We start from the raw sequence: 22,268 nt of genomic DNA, 5'->3' as shown, positions 1-22,268 counted from the left end.
GATCAACAGCACTCTTACTCATGTGATATTATGGAGGAAATATTGGAAACTTGATGAAAGCAGGAAGATCCAGACCTACAGGTGTAACATTTACTGACTGCTGAGCGGTAAGATCCTGAGAGAGTCGGCCCAAAAATAGAAGAATGGGAAGACAGTGTCAGTGAAGGTGTTTGTGAATGTGTGTAGATGTGTGTTAGTTACAGGATCAGAGAATGACACTGTTCCTCTGTCATAGTCCAGATACACTCTCACCCTGTCCAGCCTCTGTTCAACAAGAAAACTACATTTTGTGTACAACCCGAATTCCAGAAAAGTTGGGACGTTTTTTACATTTTAATAAAATGAAAACTAAAAGACTTTCAAATCACATGAGCCAATATTTTATTCACAATAGAACATAGATAACATAGCAAATGTTTAAACTGAAAAATTTTACAATTTTATGCACAAAATGAGCTCATTTCAATTTTGATTTCTGCTACAGGTCTCAAAATAGTTGGGACGGGGCATGTTTACCATGGTGTAGCATCTCCTTTTCTTTTCAAAACAGTTTGAAGACGTCTGGGCATTGAGGCTATGAGTTGCTGGAGTTTTGCTGTTGGAATTTGGTCCCATTCTTGCCTTATATAGATTTCCAGCTGCTGAAGAGTTCGTGGTCGTCTTTGACGTATTTTTCGTTTAATGATGCGCCAAATGTTCTCTATAGGTGAAAGATCTGGACTGCAGGCAGGCCAGGTTAGCACCCGGACTCTTCTACGACGAAGCCATGCTGTTGTTATAGCTGCAGTATGTGGTTTTGCATTGTCCTGCTGAAATAAACAAGGCCTTCCCTGAAATAGACGTTGTTTGGAGGGAAGCATATGTTGCTCTAAAACCTTTATATACCTTTCAGCATTCACAGAGCCTTCCAAAACATGCAAGCTGCCCATACCGTATGCACTTATGCACCCCCATACCATCAGAGATGCTGGCTTTTGAACTGAACGCTGATAACATGCTGGAAGGTCTCCCTCCTCTTTAGCCCGGAGGACACGGCGTCCGTGATTTCCAACAAGAATGTCAAATTTGGACTCGTCTGACCCTAAAACACTATTCCACTTTGAAATAGTCCATTTTAAATGAGCCTTGGCCCACAGGACACGACGGCGCTTCTGGACCATGTTCACATATGGCTTCCTTTTTGCATGATAGAGCTTTAGTTGGCATCTGCTGATGGCACGGCGGATTGTGTTTACCGACAGTGGTTTCTGAAAGTATTCCTGGGCCCATTTAGTAATGTCATTGACACAATCATGCCGATGAGTGATGCAGTGTCGTCTGAGAGCCCGAAGACCACGGGCATCCAATAAAGGTCTCCGGCCTTGTCCCTCACGCACAGAGATTTCTCCAGTTTCTCTGAATCTTTTGATGATGTTATGCACTGTAGATGATGAGATTTGCAAAACCTTTGCAATTTGACGTTGAGGAACATTGTTTTTAAAGTTTTCCACAATTTTTTACGCAGTCTTTCACAGATTGGAGAGCCTCTGCCCATCTTTACTTCTGAGAGACTCTGCTTCTCTAAGACAAAGCTTTTATAGCTAATCATGTTACAGACCTGATATCAATTAACTTAATTAATCACTAGATGTTCTCCCAGCTGAATCTTTTCAAAACTGCTTGCTTTTTTAGCCATTTGTTGCCCCGTGCCAACTTTTTTGAGACCTGTAGCAGGCATTAAATTTTAAATGAGCTAATTAAGTGGATAAAAGTGTAAAATTTCTCAGTTTAAACAGTTGCTACGTTATCTATGTTCTATTGTGAATAAAATATTGGCTCATGTGATTTGAAATTCCTTTAGTTTTCATTTTATTAAAATTTAAAAAACGTCCCAACTTTTCCGGAATTCGGGTTGTATACGGAGAAATATGGAGATTCATGATACTTCACACACCAGACATCAGTGATTAAGAAACCACATCCCTTCCTCTGGTTTGATGCTGTAGTTACTCCAAGATGCCAGCACAGACTCTCTTTAACCTCCACATCCCAGCAGTGTGTCCATGAGTTAAACCCCTCTGAACCCAGGACGCAGTAACAATCATCAAATCTCTCTGGATTATCAGGAAGTGATTGTTTTTTCCCACTGTTTCTCACACTGGTCAGATCATCAGACAGAACGAGACGTGGATGAGCCGTGTTTGGATCCAGAATCACAGGAGCTGATGAAACACAATCAACAGATGCTTTTATTCTGATGTTCATATAATGATCAAGAACTGAACACAGATTATCATGAATTATGACACTGTTAATCAAACACATCAGACATTATTGCTCTGATCACTCAGAGTGTAAAAAACGATATAAATACTGTTCGTTTTCTTACACAAACCGCTCGTTTCGTGTCTTAGGTCATCAATGTGTACTTATGATGGGGAATTGTTTAACTTGGACTTCTCTGTGAATGCTCTTTGAGGTGGTGACCATAGACTTCCATTATATTAGTCACAGACAACCACAGTTTGACCTTAAAATATCACAATGGAAACTACTGCGGAAACAAAGACACCTACATCTTGGATGCCCTTGAGGTAAGCTAAAACATACCAAAATGTAATTTCAAAGTGAACTATCCCTTTAATAATACAGTGTTATTGCAGGGTTTTATTGTCCTAATAAGGCGGCATCCATTTAATAATTTTAATAAATATGATATTTTACACTCAGTATGTTACATAATGTTTTATAATGTTCTGCAGTAGATATAAACATCTGCCACCTAACGAGTATTTACACAGCCTATTGCTAAATACTGCTTTTCTAGAGTAAACAGAATTGATATATTTTTCACTTAGTGTAATGGAAATAATATCATTGTTCAGTTAAAGACAGCTCAGTGTTGATTCAGTCCTGTTCAATGTGTAAAGTTCATTATGAGTTCAGTTGGGCGATATAGCATTGTTTACTAGTGTGAACCTTTATCATCAAGCCTTTGTAAACGAACGGTTAGCACAATTAAAGTCTCAAGGGCTGTGATGAATTAATGTTCAATGTTTGTCTTGTGACAACATTGTAGCGTATTAATCTAAAACATTATTTGTTGCTTATTGTATATACTGTTTCACACACTATTCTTAAATAATAGTAGGCACTATGCATGCACTGGGCATATAAAGCAGTAAGCTATAGTGTGCCAAGATCGGTAAAGATGCATTTAATTATTGAAAAAAAATGGATATTGGAAAGAATTTAAATGATTAGTATTATTATTTTTATTTTATAAAGCACTAATATTTGGCCCACTCTCCACAGCAGGTGTCCAAAATTGAAGGTGAATATGAGTTCATGATTTTTTTTTATGATGAAAATGTGTGTGATATTATTTGAATTGAAATATTCACAGCTCAAATATACAACCATGTTGAATTCCAGCCCCTAAAAATGCACTCCCTGATACTACAAAACATTGAAATACAATCCCTGTAAATGCAATGCATTTATGCAGTTTGTTTCGAATGCGTGTGTCATGATGTTCCTCTCATAGGAGGCGCTGTGAGTGTGTGAACAGAGGAGAGCTCTGTGCACCAAACACTGAGGCTCTTCATGTGTTTACTCCTGCCAAACAAACACAGGTGCGGAAATAACAGGGATTTCTGGGATTTTTGAGGCCTACCGATGGAAAGACGGGAAGGAGGCAGAACAAGGAGGCTCTCTATGACACCATCAAGTGTGTGTGTGTATGTGTGTGTTTGTGTGTGTAAGAGTAAATCGATGTAGTGAGGGAGTGAGTGATCGGTCACTACTGATGATGGAGAGTTAGCAGTGGTTCTTCTCACTATGACCTGTAGCGATTGACCATTATAATATATATGTGTGTGTGTGTGTGTGTGGGTGTGTGTGTGGTGTGTGTGTATTAGCATCATTAAAGATTAAATCACAATAACATGACAGATGTGTTTAAACACAGGAATTTTCTTTAGCTTCATCTGGGACCTTATTATGTGTCAGTGACGCCTGAATGAAGTCGTGACGATGATCATCAGAGCCTCAGGTCATGTGACTGTCTCCGTGACTCTGTTTCTGGTGTGTGTCAGGTGTGTGTTTGGGCAGTCAACACCACACTTCCTGTTCTGGGTTAAAAATAACCCACACTAAACCTCCTCTCTCTCTTTATCTCGGTCTGACTCTGCTGGTGTGGAGTAAGATAAAGGTTCCTCGGTGGCTCTTTAACGGTCAGGAGAGCCCTCTTCATATTACACGGGGGTCTTGAGCTGTGATCTGGACGTGTGTTAAATCTCAGATCAACAGGGCTTTGTTCCGTTAAAGCTCCGCCACACAGATGTCTTCCTAAGTAATAAACATTTCTAAAAAATGAAATAAAACAAAAATTGTACATTTAATATATATCTTGAAACATCAGATAAGGAGAATTAAATAAAAAAAGTATTTAGAATTAGAATTAAAATAGCCTAAAACAAAGGAAAATGTTATGAGTAGAATAAAAATAACAAAATACATACATTACACAGCATAAGAATAAGTCTTATTTAGAGAGGTGCACATATATTATTTTATAAATATTAATATTTACATCATATTTATTTCAAGTATTTGTAGGTATTAATAGGTTTGTGATGTAATTGCTGAATGTATTTGATGTGTGTGTGTGTGATGACTGACACTAAACGACCCATGTGGAAGCGTTTCGGACACTTTCTTTCCTGTTATTGACTTTCTAAACGTCTTTCCTTCTGTCTCTCTGTGTTTGTACCTCTGCTCAGTCTTTCCTGTTCAACCTCTGGCCTCCGTCTCTCGGTCGTTTTCCACAGACCAGTTTTTGCTTGTAGTGTGTTTGATCTGGTCCTCACACTCCTCCACCCACATCTTTTTCTACATCACTCCATCCATCTCCTCCATGTGCAGCCAGTTGCTCATTCTGAGCTTTTCCACTCCTGAGGAGACGACTGAAAACATGGCCTGACCTGAGAAACACATTCAAATCTCAAGACTTGTTTTTTTTTCATTACGTGACACCTTAGTTATTTAAGACAAATGCTATTGTTATTTTTATATTGTGCACTTATTTATAGTTATTATAAATTTTGTGTACAATGTTTTGCCAATATTACATAATCAAGTCAATACAGCTTTTTAATTTGAAAATTGAACAAGCTGAAGAAAATATTGAAAATATGTTGAATTCATCTGATCTATCTCTCCATCTGTCTCTTGATACAGGAAATCTCTGCTTGTTTTCTGGGCCGTGGCTTTATTAATGCAGCACACAGCTGAGTATATTTATCTAGCCATGCACAAAGCTCACAGCAGACAGAGCTATGCGTGTCAGAGACTTTAAAGCATCCATAATATTTGTATTAAAATATAAGTCAAAAAGCAGCAGACAGCAGCTCCTCTCTGGAATGAAGTTGTTTTTATGAATGACTGCATTCATCGCTGGCCACGCCCCCGAATCATCATGACCCCGCCTCGACGTCAGAACCACGCCCATTTTAGAATCCCGGCGGCGCTTCCGCGCTCTGGTTGGTCGAGGGGGCGGGGCTTCGGATAAATCACAGTTCACTCGTATAAAGATTGCGGTATGAAAACAAGAGTTAAAAACTTCACTGCCGGATTCAGAGACGGCTGGAATAAACGCGCCTGTCTGGATTATTACAGCTTGTCTGTGAGAGTAGAAGTGCTTCATTCGGGTTACAGTTTCAATAAATCATCTTCCGTGGACACTGAAGGGTTTTGTTATGAAGATGAGGGATTTATTGTGTCTGCTGGTGCTTGTACTGATCATCTGCACGACGGTAAGTCACTTGAATGCCATGTAAACAGTGTAAACAGCAACAGTTCATTTCAATAAGAAACCTAAGAAAATGCAGACCAAAACATATCAGTCGTTCATATAATTATGCATAGTTGCATAAATAACTGTATGTAGCCTATGTATAAATAGCTATATGTAAATACAATTGTTTCATTTATATATTAGTAAATATATGTGTATGCTGTATTTTTTGAATAAGTACACACACACACACACACACACACACATATATATATATATATATATATATATATATATATATATATATATATATATATATATATATATAATTTATGTATGTATATATATATATATATATATATATATATATATATATATATATATATATATATGATTTGCACACCTGAGAGAGTCTGTTGCTGCGGTTCAGAAATAGACGAGCACAGCTCAAAATAACCAAAGCACATCAGTCCCGCTCCATTAACCCCGGCGGTCAGAATCGGTCAGGGGGGGTCCGAGTTATGCTTTGATGTCAGAGCTCAGATCCACATATGGGTCCCGAGAGACTCAGGAGCTGGTCTCCTCTCAGTTTAAGATGCCAGGCGCTGTGGTCATTCTCAGAAAGCTTGGCTGGGTAGTTCACACAGAAACAGGTGCAGTGCTGTCGGAAATGATCCAATGGAAATTGGCTTTAATGGAGAAAAACAAAAATCTTTGGAATGACGAAACAGTCCTTTCCCAGTGAGAAATGAAATCGTGAAGTGTAGATGAATTGTTCTCATCGCTGCTAACAGAGAAAGCCTTAAGAACCTTCTGGAAAGATTCTCAACGTTAACAGAAGGTTCTTTTAATGTTACCTGGTCTTTAATAAAGTTATTCATTCATGGAATGTTTCTTTTCTAGAACATTATCAATGCCTTGTTTTGGAATGTTCAAAAGTAACATTCTCATCATGTTTGAAAGTTATAAAATGGAATGTTCCCTTAACGTTTTCAACAAACACATTCTCCAAACATTCTAAGAACACTTTGTTAATATTCCTATGAATCTATAAATGTTATTCTCTTTTCTGAATGTTTGGATGTTATGAATTTTCAAATTATTTATTAATGTTTTAAAAAAGATTTTTCTTTGGTTGTATGATTATTATAAAATTTTTTGTTTATATATATATATATATATCGATTTTTATTGGTGTAATTTCACATCGGTACATTCATTCTCTTTAGAAACAAAATGGCAAAGAATAAAAATAATTTAGTAATAAAAAATGGCAATAGTATTTTATTTTTTTTTTTTACAATTCAGTAGTATTATATTAAATATTTTGTATAGCTTGGTACCAAATCCGGATGTAAGTTTATATTTCTTAGACATTTTTTTTTTCCATTTTATCATTTTCAAACATTATGTGAACGTTTTGAAACAAGTAAGATGAACATCAAATTAAAAAGTTTTCAGAACATTATTAAAGAAAGATAACACTGAACATTGTATTAACATCGCATGAATCTTGCCAGAACATGACTAAGGCTAGAAGAGATACAGCAAAAACAACTGGTCATGCACACATCAATAGCGTAATTTTTCTCACACTGTACAACAATAATGACTATTTTGGCATTATTGTAAGGTGCAGGTATGGGGTTGATGTTAATAAAACACAATCTAATAGACAGAGAAATGTACTTATCTTTAGCTTCCCTTTTTGCTGCATCTCTTATAGCCACAACCCCAGAACATTGGCCAGTGGTCTAGAAATGTTTGCTGTTCAGATGAGCCCAGTTAATTTTCACTTCATAACTGTTGATTTCATTTCTAGCTCTTAGCCATCCTGACATATTTTATTAAGATCAGCCAAATAAACAAGTTCATTAGTTCACCCAAAAATAAAGACTCTTGTCATCATTAACTCACTCTCATGATGTTCCAAACATGTACGAGTGTCTTTCTTCTGCTGAACACATAAGAAGATATCCAGAAGAATGCTAGTAACCATAAACCTTTGGTTACCCACATATCTTTTTTATTTCTTCTTTTAATGTTCAACATAATAAATAAACTCTTTGGAACAACTTGAGTATGAGTAAATGATGACAGAATCTTTATTTTTTGGTTCTACTATCCCTTTAAATATTCAGAAACGCTCATTTTATTTATGCAGAGGTTTTATCCTCGTTGACATCCGTCTGTCTGTGTGTGGTCTGCAGGTCCGAGCGCGGTGTCCTAAGGTGTGTAAGTGTGCGGCGGAGCGGCCCGTGTGCCCACTGGGCGTCAGTGCGGTGCCCGACAGCTGCGGCTGCTGTAAGGTGTGTGCCGCCCAGCTGAATCAAGACTGCCATGAGAACAAACCCTGCGACCATCACAAGGGCCTGGAGTGTAACTATGGCAACGATGTGACCAGTATCCATGGAATCTGCCGGGGTGAGTTAACACAACACCTCTAGGTTTGATTTTTGAGGTCTTTTAATTATTATTTCATAGATTTAAATTGATTTGCACTAGTGTGTATGTGTGTGTGTGTGTGTGTGTGTGTGTGTGTGTGTGTGAGTGTGTGTGTGTGTATAATTTTATTTGCACAAGCATATATATATATATATATATATATATATATATATATATATATATATATATATGCTTGTGTAAATAAAATTTTAAATTATTTTCATTAGCATTTATCATTGGTATACATCACAGAATATGCTAATACAAATAAAATATTTAATATTTACATATTTAAATATGTCATAATATATGCTTGTGTAAATGAATTTACAATCTATAAATAGCCTATAAATCATAATATGCTAAAGAAATTTATATATTTATATATTTAAAGTCATTTGCATATATCAGAATATATTTAGAATGATTTTGCATTAGCGTATTTGTCACAAAATATTGTATTGATTTTGCAAAATGATTTCATTTGATTTTTAAAAAGTCATACATTTCATGAATTTATATACATTTTGATTACCATAAGGATATAACAATATATTATAATGCAAATGTATTTACATAAGTTTTGTTTGGTTAAGGACAACCTAAATGGTACCAGAAATTAACAAAACCTTTGATGTCCCACCCAAACTTCCTGCTTCAATAGGATATATTGTCACAAAAAAATAAAAATAAAGAAAACACTCTATTCAAAAATATGTAATAATTATCTAAAATAATTAATCGAATGACAACCTGCTTAATAATGTAGTACTAACTTAGGTAACAGAGGAACTGATGTAGTTTTGTCACGCTGCGCTTCAGGTGTTGTCTTTATTAAGACATACGCATTAATTTCCTCACATACAGAGGATATTTTGTGCACTGGGCTAGTTTCTATATTAAGGCAGTTATTTGTGTTGGACTAAAGGGGGGTTTTAGGGGGCGTCACACACACCCAAAGACTATCTGACGCTCAAAGACATTGTAAACAAGTCAAAATTCCACTCTGCCCTAAACATAGAGCCTCTCTCATGACAGCAAAGGATTGAGTGTCAATCTCTGTTTAACCCCTTACTGTCACTCTGTGCAGGTCGTCTTCTCGATAATACAATGCAAATAATTCAAAAGATGTCAAAAGGAATCACAGTTCATCTAAAGAATGTTTAGATATTTTTTACTGGATAACAAGGCAAAATACTGATTGGGACTTAGCTAACAAAAATGTCTTGAGTCTCTGGGGTATATTTGTAGCAATAGCCAAAAAAACATTGTATGGGTCAAAATTATTGATTTTTCTTTTATGCCAAAAATCATTACGTAAAGATCATGTTCCATGAAGATATTTTGTACATCTGAAAGCTGAATAAATAAGCTTTCCATTGATGTATGATTTGTTAGGATCGAACAATATTTGGCCGAGATATAACTATTACTATAAAATCTGGAATCTGAGGGAGGAAAAACCTTTAAATATGGAGAAAATCATCTTTAAAGTTGTTCAAATCAATTCTTAGCAATGCATATTACTAATCAAAAATTACGTTTTGATACATTTACGGTAGGAAATTTTCAAAATATCATCATGGAACATGATCTTAATATCCTAATGATTTCTGGCATAAAAGAAAAATCTACAATTTTGACCCATACAGTGTTTCTGGCTATTGTTACAAATATACCCCTTATAACTATATATATATACTTATATACTATATATATAACTTATGTTTCATGAACAATTTACTAACGATACCATAAAGGTATGAAAATGTTACTTTTAAATGTTCTCTGAACATTCTGAAACAAGTAGTAACATTTAAAAAAAAATGTTAGCTGAAAGACCAATTAAACGGTTTCAGAAAAACAGAAACATTCCATGAAGAATGTGTGAATGATGTTTTTGAACGAAGGTTCAATCAGTGTTTCTGGAGGAACTTTGAAGAATGTTCTGAGAAAATTCCCCGTTAGCTGGGACAACAATTTTTTTTACACTGACAAAAACACCCCATAATTACTAAAACCCTGTCTTTCTTTTGTCTCTTCAGGCAAACTGGAAGGCCGCTCTTGCGAATACAATGGCCGCATGTATCAGAATGGAGAAAACTTCCGCGCGGGCTGCAAACACCAGTGCACCTGTATCGACGGGGCGGTGGGCTGCGTGCCCCTTTGCCCCTCTGATATTCCTCTGGCATCTCCGTCCTGTCCTGCACCTCGACTGGTCAAGATCCCGGGCCAGTGCTGCCTCAGCGTGGACTGTCACAGCGAGTCCTCCGTCCTCCCGCCAGTGTTCAGACGGCCACAGCCGCCTCCGTATCTGTTCCCCAACCTGCACATCTACAAGAAGCCCCGACCAAAGCCCTTCCACTACACGCCCAAAAACTCCCCCAGCAATGAACTCATGGAGCTGGAGAAAAAGTGGGACAAACCGCGTAGCCGAAAGCACCTGCCAGGTGTGTTTCCCCAACACGTTTCGTAATTACCACTAGACTTCTTGGTCAACAAGTATGAAAAAAAGACATAAAATACACATTTAGTTGTTTAGTACACTTTAACTCCGATGCATATCTTTAGAGGCTATGAGTTTTTTCTCCACCTCAGCAGCACTTACATACATCAGACCTAACATATTTATACCCATTTATAATCTGAAGGTTTTTATTGAATGATTTGTTCATTCATTATTTGCTTGATTTTATTATTGCACTCTATCTGTCTGTAGATTTCAATTACAATACACATATTTAAAGGCTGTTTCTCCACTTCAGCAGCACTTACTTTCGTCAAACTGTACACTCTTATTGTTTTTATCTCTATTCTGAAGGTTTTTACTCAGGGGTTTGTTCATTTTATCATTCATACTGATTTACAGTTTGCATTTTATTCCAAAAACAGAGAAAACTTTTTTTTTTCAGGGTGTTGACAGTGTTTTCCGATTTTTGAAAAAATAAATAGAGATATCAATTATGTTAACAAAACGAAACAAGGATTTTAAAACCGGACGTTATCCAATGATTGGATTCAGATTTCTCTTCTGGAAATTAGTGCCTTTTAAGTAGAGACTGCCTCACTGGAAACTTGTAATACAAAACTATTTTTTAATGTTCTGTGATTAATCAGCTAGGTAAGTATGATTATATCTATTAGTAACATTTTGACTATGTGACTATTTATCTTGCCTCAACTTCTTGACATGTCACCAAACATCAAATAACAATCAGTCCCAATGTGAGCTGTGGTGGTTCCTCCTGCATGTGCTTCTGTGTGGGTGCCTGTGTTTAGGAGCCCACTGCTTCTTTTCCACGAGATCCTTGTGGACCAGCCCCACACACACTCTGTCAGCCGTAATCACTTTCTCTGTGCGTCAGTGTTCCCTGTTGGGTGAATGGTGCCTGTGTACTAACTTACCCCATCTCTCTCGCTCTTCCTAGTGTGGAAGCAAGCCGGACGGCGATGTGTTGCACAGACGACAAGCTGGACGCCTTGTTCACGCAGCTGCGGGATGGGCGTTTCATCTCGGGTCACCAATGAGAATGCTCAGTGCAAACTGCTGAAGGAAACCATACTCTGCAACATTCGTCCCTGTAGTTCTGTGAATGTGCCTATAAAGGTAAACATTTCAGAGATTATCTGCACAATCCTGTTGAAAAGACCAGTTTATGTTTGCTTAAATAGCTTAAGAATTCTACACCAATAAAAGAGCAGCTACGAAACAACGTTTCTGTTGGTGCACAGGCACAAACTGGTACTAGCCAATATAAAAACATTAATTAAATGAAATCCATAAATCTAAACCCTGCAATCATCATTTGGCCTTTGGCTCTTTCTAGTACAGTGGAAATGTTGCTCTTACATTGTTTCCCAGTGTGGAAGCAAAAGGTCTATTGTCAACGTTATTTAAAGCCTTGCTTATTTTTTGAATATTATTAGGTGTTTCTGAATATGGAAATAGCTTAAACAACAACAGTCACATTAGCAGTAGTACTTGAAACATGAGTTAACATGTTAAGATAAATGATGCAATGTGATATTTGAATGAAAATGACAAACTTTCACTATAGAAAGTGCTCTACTTCCTCAGTATTTTTATCTTGTATTCCTAGTACAAAAGTCTAAACATTCTTAAATGGACATATGTTTACTGGAGATGCAAAATGACATAAAAAGAATTGTTGTCTTAGAAAATTATCAGAATTAAGTGAGTTTATGGTTAAAACAAGAACATGTATCCGCCAACATGAAAAGATCTACAAGTGCAGTGAGATTAAATACACTCAGAATCTATGAAGACTAAAGTCTTTCAATCTGACGCAGTGTTGCTTCTCTAGTAAATTTATGATTTTAGGGATTTTAGACAATAAAAAATAAGAATAATAAATCAAGAATCAATTTTAAAGGTGCACACATTTATAGTGACCTTTGCATTGTCTTGCCAGGCCAGTAGTTGGCGATGTCACTTCGTAAAGAAACACTGTGTCGCTGTGCACATACTGAAGGACACATAATTAGTAAATTTGCTTCCAAAAACTTGCTCTTTAAAACCCCGTTTTCAGAAGTTTCCATTCTTAGGCCTCCAAAATGCCAAGGTCATGAAAATCAACGGCCAGAATATTTTTAGTTGAAAATGGTGTTGTGTAAATGGCCCCTTAGCCTACCACTGCACACTTGTTTTCCATTGCAGATGTGAGCGTAAACAGCCTTTTATTTTTCTTTAACAGAAGGGGAGGAAGTGCTCTCGTACACACAAGTCTCCTGAGCCTCTGCGTCTGCGCTACGCCGGCTGCCGCAGCACACGTCTCTATCGGCCCAACTACTGCGGGACGTGCCTGGACGGGCGATGCTGCTCGCCCCGGCGCATGCGGACAGCCCCTGTGCTCTTCGCCTGCCCCGATGGAGAGCGCTTCGAGAGGGCTGTAATGTTTGTGCAGTCCTGCAAGTGCAATGACGAATGCAGCCATCTGAACGATGCAGTGCTCCCGCCCCAACGTTGGCTCTATGGTGACATGCACAAGTTTGTGGATTAACGTCTCGTTTGTCCAAAGACCCACTCTCATGTCTTTCCCCGTCCAATAGAGTAGCGTTTCGAAGTGTAACTCCGAGTAGACGCTAGGCCGAGGCCTTATTATAATGCAGATCCATGCGGAAAAAGGCCAATTTTGGGTTATCAATCCCTTGTACCAAGAGTCTTAGAGTAGATGCGCTTTCCGCGAGGAACCGGGATGGGATGAATCCCAGTCGTGAATATATTCAATGGATTTTATGATTGACTGGTCTTTACCATGAACAGTGAAGCATTCTGGGGCACCTGCGTGATCTAGATTAGACATTAAGCAGGTTTGGAGAGAAAAAAAAAAGCCTCAGTGGGACGCTGATTAGACACTTAAATGTGGTGGGACCTCTCAGCTTCACAGGGGCTGACTTTTACATCTTTTGCAGTGATTGCTTTGCCTTGACGATCAAAGAAATACTGGCAAATTTAAGGGAAACTCAAGGGGAAGTCGTTGTAAGCTACGCAGGGTTCAACTCCGCTTTTTTTTGGACTCGACACTGAGACTGATGGTTTCGTGAGCCCATGACTTTGTCAACTCACCAAGTGATATTTGCCAAGTGCTGCAGTTCCCTGGCGTCAAAACGTCGGCTCCTCTGCTCCCGGCTAATTACAATCTTCTTCTTTGGGGGCAGAAGGAAACCCAGTAACCCTTTGGTTTGCAATAAAAATATGTTTAAAACACCAGCATCTGATGTAAACATGTAATTTGAAAGTAATGGGTGGGATGGTTCTTTGAAATGCTGGTCTGTAATCTACCACGTGATGGCAGAGCCTCGTGTAAACGGCACTACTGTCTGTGTTTTATGATGCAGCGGTTTCCATTTCTTCCTGGCATTGGTGCATGAATTGACGGAAGTCACACCATCTGACCTGAAGAATGAGGGTTTGAACAGGCTAAAAAAACCCTGAAAAGCCATGTTGTCATTGAATGATTGTGTTAGTATATTTTGTTAAGTTTAGTTCAAGCTCCCAATCTCAACTGAGTAAAACAGCTTTTTTGCATTTCACATTTCAGATGCCATGTCCTTAGCAGCCGGTCGGAGAAAGTTGTGAAAAGCTGCTGACTGAATAAACTGATAACATGCTACATGTAAACTTGATTCAAAAAACGAACAGCGTTCTGTTGTTTTGAGATAATTAACCATAAGTATCTGACACTAATGGTGTTGTCGAATCGATTAATTAGCGGATGTTATTACTATGGTTATTAGGCTACTTCACAGCCAATGCGTGACGTCATTAACGACAGTTGGACAGGCGTGATTTATTCAAACGTTCGAGGCGCGAAAATTTTCGTTCGCATAGGTCGCGGATGCCTAGTTATTTTCGTCAAAAATGCATCATATGGTAATTAAGCAGATTTAGTCGTTGAACAGGAAACATACATTCATAGGCGTTTTCTTCCCGCCTGGCGCGATCTTCTGCTCTCCGATGTGTCTGTGGGATTTTCTTCACCGGTTTTATCGTCCAGCAGGAAAAAAATATTAAACTTTTCTCTTATTACCAGTCAAGCATTATGGCAAGCATTAGGCTTTAATCATAGCTGACGTTTGTTTGCTTTATGAAAAACATTTTGTACATACTTTTAAAAGTCTTGAGTAGATTATATAATCAGAAAATAACATTGAGCAGCCAACATCAGTAACTTAGAGGTTTCATAAATACCATCATGCTACGCTTTCATACCGCTTAAACCCATATTTGGATTGGTATAGTCTAAAATGGTCTTGTTCCTCTCATTTGTTTTACCTCAAATAAACTGCCTTGTAAAAACGGTTGATTCAAGGTGTTTTTTTTTTTATTATACTGCGGTGTAGCTTTCTACAGATTAGTTATACCATTCTAAAAGCCTAGTCAAATTTGGTATACATTGTTTAAATGTAATAAAAACCAAGAGCTCAGATATTAACTAAGGTATCAGCAAAGTAACATTTCTAACTGATCTTCTGTTCAACTACAAAGAGAAGCATTTTTTCAACGTGAAAATTGAGTGAAAAGTTGCATCTCAGTCATCATATGGTGAATACAGATGAATTCAAGAGCCATCTAGTAAATTAGTTACTTGCTGGAAATTAATTTCATGAATTAGAGGAATTTGTTTGAAAAAAAAAAAAAAAAAAAAGTCAATTTCCCATTAGAAAACAGATTTGTTTTTATTTTGGGTTGACATTTCAGTAATTTGCAACCACACAAGTCTCAATCAGTTATCCTCAAACTACAGATGTTGACACTTGCCTGCGAGTTTAACAAGACAAATATCTGGAAAGATTTCAGAGTAAGCATTTCACTAAAAGCATTTGGAAATTCATTACAAAACCACTTACATTTTATGACACTTCTCAGACGACAAACACAGCCAGTCAAGAGTAGTATATAAAAAGTTTTAATCTCATTAAAACCCAAAACAAAAACATGATTTAGGACAAAAACCATAAAACAGACAACTCGCCCGGTTCTCCGAGAAGCGTTAAAAAAACAATTGTGGGTTTGAGGTAAAAAGAATGCTTTAAAAACAGAGGTTCAGCACCCCACCGTGATCCAATATCTGCGATTCTGAAAATGCCAAGATCTTCATCTGGACTGTTCAACTGCACAGAGAAAGAGACAGATGTCACTTCAAGACAAGTCACTTTTTACAAGAAACCAATGGGAAACAAACGTTTGAAACTGATGCACGATAAATCAGCTCTGATAGAGCCAATGCTAATAACCTCATAATATCAAGTTAACTAGCCTTACATTAGCCAACATTACCGTTATTAATTCATCATGATTAGGTTACATTAAATTTGGAAGCAGATAGTTTATTTCTTCATGCTCAACGCTTGATGGGTTATAAGACGAGACCCAAGACTCACTGTAAGTGGAAATGTCAATCTCCTCCGGTAACTCGGCCACGTTGACCTCGAATCGGTCCTGGACGTCGTTCAGGATCTTTGCATCAGTCTCGTCTGACACAAATGTGATGGCCAAACCCTTGGTGCCAAAGCGACCCGCACGAGCCACCTGAGAACGAGACGAGACCATGTGAGATGTGCCGCTCCAGTGATCTGAAACACTTGTGGCGACTGCATGGACACGTACCCTGTGAAGATATGTGTCGGAGTCCTCCGGCATGTCGTAGTTGAAGGCGATGTTGACCCTCTCAATATCCATTCCTCGCCCGAAAAGATTTGTGGCCACTAGGATCCTCCTCTGAAAGTCTTTGAACTGCTGATACCGAGACAACCTGCGAGCAGAGGAGAGACTCTTAGCTTTGTGCATTAAATATTCAATGATCAAATGAAGAAAATGTTCAAGTGCTCCAAAAATTTGATTAAGGATATAAGCATTATTGGAACAAGCATGTTAACAACACTGAAGAGATCATCACTAATGTATGAGAAATAACAGGAACGGTTGCTGCAAAGGAAAAAGCTTAATGGGAAAACACCAATTTTGTAATCTTAGCGGGTTACATAGCAAAAAAGAATTACATGGACATACAAGTTCATGCATTTTGTGTCTTTAAGGATTTTAGCTAAGTCAACGGTCATGATATTTCGTTTCATAACAGTATTTTTAGCCTAAACAAGTACACGCACCTCTCTTCCTGAGCCATTCCTCTGTGGATGGCGATGGCGGGAAAGTTCTGCTCCACCAGTAACTGTGAAAGTGCCACACAACGCTGAACAGACTTTACGAATATCACCACCTGCAGGACAACAGTCAAACATGCATTTGAGGTCAAGCACTTATGACAAACTAAATTCCACGGAAAAAAAATAAAATAAAAAATGAACAAATTCACAGTTTTGGAAAAATGGGCACTGAAAAATCACAATGAAACTGGAGTAAATTAGTTCAAGTTTGATCAACAAAATATCTGCTTGTTGTATTCCTCATCTACAAGTGGTCTTGGAAACTCAAATGAGTGTTAAGTGCCAAACTCACCTGGTTGAACTCCAGCACGTCGAGCAGGTCGAAGAGTTTGCGATTTTTCTCGCTGTCCTTCAGTTTGCAGTAGTACTGCTGCAGACCATGAAGAGTCAGCTTCGTCTCATCATCCACAAACACCTCCATCGGCTGAAAACAGACCGCACATACCGACAGAACGCTTTACAAGCTTTAGATTACATTAAGAAATCATCATCAGTACTATACAGCTGGGTAACAAAGCTGTAATTACAGCCTGACTATTTTACTCAAATTGATTAATCGGTGTCAGATAATTTCCATTAAAACTACCACTGTACCAAAAGCCTTGTTAAATACTGATTTTAAAAACTGCCATGTTTCCCGCTGTGCTATTTTAAGCATAATAAAATAACACTTCGCCCGTCAGTGATATTAGTCTGCCAATTTTGAACGGTTTTCATTCATATTTGGTTTTCATTTGAGGAATTGTTGCTTTTGTTAGTTTTTTTTCTTTAACATCTTGAACAAATATGTTGCTCATTGTTAGGTTATACATTACCAGCTAGCATAACTATTGTATTATAGAAATTGCATTTTGAAATGTTTTAATATGTATAAGGAATTATGGTTTTTAACATTAAACACAACAAACTAAACAAATGAGAAATGTAGTTTTGGAAAGTAGATGAAGTGTATGATGTTTAAGTTGAATGACTGAAGCAACTAATATGTAAGCTTTATAAAAGATAAAAATAATTCTGGATTCAACAAAAACATTGTAACTCATGAGAAAAGAAACCGCCGTTACTCACGTCCTGCATGAACTTGCGGCAGACGGGTCGAATCTCTTTGCTGAGGGTTGCGCTGAACATCATACACTGCTTCTCGTGAGGGGTCAGTCTGAAGATGTCCTGAACGTCACGTCTCATATCTGAGAAACAAACCCGTCAGATTAAGCATCACAGGCTTAGCTCAACACAGTTCGGAGCAGTTTTTGGTCAAACACTCACCCAGCTGCTCCAGCATCTTGTCACACTCGTCCAGAACGAAGTGCTTGACGTTCTTCAGGTTGAGGGTTTTGTTTCGGACCAGGGCGAGGATTCGTCCCGGCGTGCCCACCACGATGTGAGGGCAGCTCTTCTTCAGGATATCCTCATCCTTCTTTATAGACATGCCACCGAAGAACACGGCCACCTTCACCGTGGGCATGTACTTGGAGAAGCGCTCGTACTCCTTACTGATCTGAAACGCCAGCTCACGCGTGTGACACATGACCAGCACTGACACCTGAATCATGGGAAAACAGTCAACTTAATCTTCAACAAACTTAAGCTTGGCATGTCACAGATCGGTGAACAAGTATTATGCCAGTGCTTGACAGCCCATCACCAACTAAAATGTCATAAAGTAAAAAATAAGTAAATAAACTTGTCACTGTTACAATATTTTAGAGATAATATTTAAATAACTAGCATTAACCAACAAACCATGAACTTGCAGATGAATCAATTATTTTGTAATAAAAATTTTCCAAGTCATGTCACCTATATTTTATAGCGCTTTATACAATACAGATTGTGTCAAAGCAGCTTCACAGCATAAAACTGGAAAGACATGCATTTATAATGAAAGAGGACAACACAAAACATTCAGTTCATCAGTTAAAGTCAGTTCATCATTGAGATCATTGTCCAGCTCAATTCAGTTCTCTTCAAATAGTGTCAAGACAAATCAACAATGTTGCCAGAAATTGTCCCCAACTAAGCAAGCCAAAAGAGATAGCACAAGTAACAAAACTTGATCGGTGACAGAAACCGTTTTGTATTCTGTATCAAGTAAATTTAAAATACTTATTCCAAAAACAGTTTATAGCAAGTTTACATCATGATTTAAACAACACTGCAATAATTAAAACATTCATGATTCTGTTTATTAGTAGCATGAGATAGAGGTTAATAATTTTAGATTGTGCTGTTACATTATAGTAGTATAATGCAACTTTTAAAAATAACACGTTTTATTTATAAGGCTTACAAGACATGCACAAATAAAAGGTTTAATCACTAAGTCTGATTTTGATCATTTTAAACTGAAAATCAGTTCAGAGAAAAAAATTTTACATTATAAAATTTTAAGACTGAATGTTCAGTTCTTAATTGTGATTGTCACATAAATAACTTAATCTTAGTAATCGTATGCATTTTAAAGTATTTCATCTTCAATATCAGTTTTATTTTGATCGTTTTTGATTCATTTAAATAAAACAATTTATAAATTGTAATTCTATATTTAAACACTATTCGCACCTGCATGGTTCTAATGTTGATTAATGGTCACATAAGTGTAAATAATCTTCAAAGCAATTATTTTCATCGTTTCATTGAAAAAAAAAAGTCAAGTCAAGGAAATAGTTGTTTAAGTTTTTTTACATTATGAATTAATTTCTCTCATCAACTCACAAGCAATACCAAACTATTCCCACATAGCTCTAATGGTTTCACCACAAACCAAGATTGATATACTAACCTGTCCATCCACCGGCTCGATCTGCTGTAGGGTAGCGAGCACAAACACGGCGGTCTTTCCCATACCAGACTTGGCCTGACACAGGATATCCATGCCGAGGATGGCCTGCGGGATGCATTCGTGCTGCACTAGAAACACAAACGGGACGTTTACTTAAGATGCTAATCAAGATAAACAGTTACATTAGGAGAAACAGCATCTCAGAGTCTCCTACCTTCAGACGGATGCTCAAAACCGCAGTCCACGATGGCCCTCAGCAGCTCCGGCTTGAGCAGAAAGTCTCTGAAGCCCGAGCTGTGGATGGACACATACGAGCCCTTCACCTCCTTCTTGCCCACTGGAGCAGCGCTCTCCGGGGCCCCCTGGGGCTCCTCGTCCTCTTCATAATCCAGCAGCTCGTTGTCAACGTCATTCTCAGCCATTCTGGAAACAAAAGGAGAGGGAGATCAATTAAACCACAACTTCAGAGGACTCACACACTCATGCTTCAATGGAGCAGGCATGAGGGACCACCATTCAGAAAAACTACACTATGAAATTAAGGAAAGAAATCATGTAAACAACCCTAGAAGATTTTGTCTGTCACAAATCTACAAGAACCTGCCATTTCACACAAAGTACTTTGGTGGCAGCAAGGAACAATGATATACTTTATACAGAAAACGACAATAACGTTGTCTTCAAATTCTAAAACGCACAGTTAATTTTTTTTTAAATGAAATTACATGTAACTAGTTAGCCTACTTCTCAACACTGAATAAAGCAAAGAAGTAACGTTACGTACAAAAGAAACACGGTAATACCGTGGTAACGTTACGCTTTGTTACTGGACAGGGTTTAAATGGGCCTCAATTATCAACATCCAAATAAAGGCTTTCATGTCAAGACAAGAACGTCGAACATAAAATGTTCTACGCAAAGACACGAAGATTTGTGTTAACGTTACCAATAACTCAAACGTTTCGTCGCCAACGCGCCGCTTACAATAGACCGGGGTTTAGCGACCCATAAACATGACGACAAACACGAACATAAAAATAAATTATCATAATAAAAACACACACACAAATAAAACTCCACGCGGGCCTGTGCTTCCAAGAGGCTTATCAACACCATAAGCACGAAACCGTGTTCAAATCTATTTATCAGAAAATAAACGCGCGCTTCGGTTAGCATACACAGCTAACACGCACAATGAGACAACACTCCGATCACAAACGAATCTTCCCTGCTGAACAAAATACACGACGGTATATAACATTACACGAAATACCACAGAAAGAGGTCTACATCTAAACATAAAGTACATTATAATTACCTTTAGATGATAGTGCGTAGGAAAACTAAATACACGAACGGAGAACTGCCTCAAACCGCACGCGTCAGGCCTCAGTCAGTTTATACTACCGCACGGAAATCCAGCCTCCTGAATAACGCGCGCTCTCATTGGCAGAACGTTCGCGCTCGTTGTCTCAACGCACACTCCCATTGGCTTGCGAACGTATCAATTTAAATGTAACCGTATCGTGATTGGATACTGGTGGGGGCGTTGAAGGGGCGCTCGCGTTGGGGTGTTCGAGTCCAGCCTTTTCTGAGTCGACTGACTGAAACGTACAGTTACATTTGATTATAGTTTATGATAGAATATAACTGACTCACACTTACATTTAGTCATCCAAAGCGACCTACAAATGAGTATAATAAGCAATCAAAACCAACTAAAGGGCAAGAATATGGAAGTGCTGTCACAAAGTATAGTCTAACGCAGAACACATAGCAATTTAATTTTTTTAAATATAATAAATAAAAAGAGAACGAAGATAGAATAGATAAAGAATAGAGAATGCTAGTGTGAGAGGCTTTACAAAAATAAATTAAGTAGTAAGAACAGAAATAGAATAAAATAAATAGAAAGATTTAACTCCATGTAATATTATGATTGATATGTTGCACCATATTAAGGAACTGATTCAAATCAAACACTATGGTGGTAGGGTAGCCGTGGCCTAATGGTTAGAAAGTCAGACTTCTGGTTATTCACTCCCCACATCTACAATCCCTGCCAGATCTGAGACTCAAACCTGCGACCTCTGGGTTACAAGTCTGACTCTACTGTAACCAGTAGGCCATGACTGCCCCCATCAAATTCATGCATATGCAAATAATTTATTATTTCAACATATGCCTTTAGATCACATGGTTTTTACGATCAAACTATAGATTTACATGGAAACTGTACACCTACAGTGTCTTACACAGGAAACTAACCCACTTTTCAAATGTATCCCACTTTTTAAGCATAGACCTAATAATGATATTTCCAACTCAACTGTAAATCTCAAATGTTTTGTAACACATAATTCTGGCACATTATTGTTGAAGTAGAAAAAAGTTATTGATGTGAAACAGGTAAAGATATATAAGATTCACTGCACTACATGTACCTTTTTTTAATAAAATATATTGGACAAAACAAAATGATCCATATAAGGACTGTAAAGGACATGCGGAAAGGTACCAGACATATATAGTTCCATTGAATCATAACATATCATCATATCATTTTAAACATTTTTA

The 22,268-nt window shown here is 37.7% G+C and overlaps 2 protein-coding genes across 2 annotated transcripts; one reads left to right on the top strand and one right to left on the bottom strand.

Annotated features, from left to right (window-relative positions):
* The first annotated feature begins 5,589 nt into the window (after positions 1 to 5,589).
* Positions 5,590 to 13,952, top strand: LOC132149650 (CCN family member 1-like). Its single transcript, XM_059559045.1, has 5 exons — positions 5,590 to 5,795; positions 7,987 to 8,200; positions 10,267 to 10,671; positions 11,650 to 11,828; positions 12,937 to 13,952. The coding sequence occupies exons 1-5, from the start codon at positions 5,739 to 5,741 to the stop codon at positions 13,240 to 13,242; spliced, it is 1,161 nt and encodes a 386-aa protein (XP_059415028.1). The 5' UTR covers positions 5,590 to 5,738; the 3' UTR covers positions 13,243 to 13,952.
* A 1,683-nt stretch (positions 13,953 to 15,635) lies between these two features.
* Positions 15,636 to 21,167, bottom strand: LOC132149648 (ATP-dependent RNA helicase DDX39A). The gene is made up of 10 exons (XM_059559043.1): positions 21,010 to 21,167; positions 19,906 to 20,114; positions 19,692 to 19,819; positions 18,176 to 18,452; positions 17,978 to 18,096; positions 17,202 to 17,333; positions 16,853 to 16,962; positions 16,353 to 16,497; positions 16,127 to 16,274; positions 15,636 to 15,856 (listed from the first exon to the last, which is right to left on the bottom strand). Exons 2-10 carry the CDS (start codon positions 20,111 to 20,113, stop codon positions 15,840 to 15,842), a joined length of 1,284 nt encoding a protein of 427 aa, XP_059415026.1. The 5' UTR covers position 20,114; positions 21,010 to 21,167; the 3' UTR covers positions 15,636 to 15,839.
* Between the last annotated feature and the right edge of the window lie 1,101 nt (positions 21,168 to 22,268).

This window comes from Carassius carassius, chromosome 9, assembly GCF_963082965.1.
Source record: "Carassius carassius chromosome 9, fCarCar2.1, whole genome shotgun sequence".
Classification (NCBI taxonomy): domain Eukaryota; kingdom Metazoa; phylum Chordata; class Actinopteri; order Cypriniformes; family Cyprinidae; genus Carassius; species Carassius carassius.
The sequence above is the reverse complement of the archived record's forward strand: the minus strand, read 5'-3'. Positions and strand labels throughout refer to the sequence as shown.

Bases quoted from the DNA above. Each gene is read 5' to 3' on its own strand.
- LOC132149650 (XM_059559045.1), top strand. From the start codon at position 5,739: ATGAAGATGAGGGATTTATTGTGTCTGCTGGTGCTTGTACTGATCATC. The intron at 5,796-7,986 runs GTAAGTCACTTG...TGTGGTCTGCAG, and splicing joins TACTGATCATCTGCACGACG to GTCCGAGCGCGGTGTCCTAA. The intron at 11,829-12,936 runs GTAAACATTTCA...TTTCTTTAACAG, and splicing joins CTGTGAATGTGCCTATAAAG to AAGGGGAGGAAGTGCTCTCG.
- LOC132149648 (XM_059559043.1), bottom strand. From the start codon at position 20,113: ATGGCTGAGAATGACGTTGACAACGAGCTGCTGGATTATGAAGAGGAC. The intron at 18,453-19,691 runs GTTAGTATATCA...CCCATGATTCAG, and splicing joins TCGAGCCGGTGGATGGACAG to GTGTCAGTGCTGGTCATGTG. The intron at 17,334-17,977 runs GTGAGTAACGGC...GTCTGTTTTCAG, and splicing joins GCCGCAAGTTCATGCAGGAC to CCGATGGAGGTGTTTGTGGA.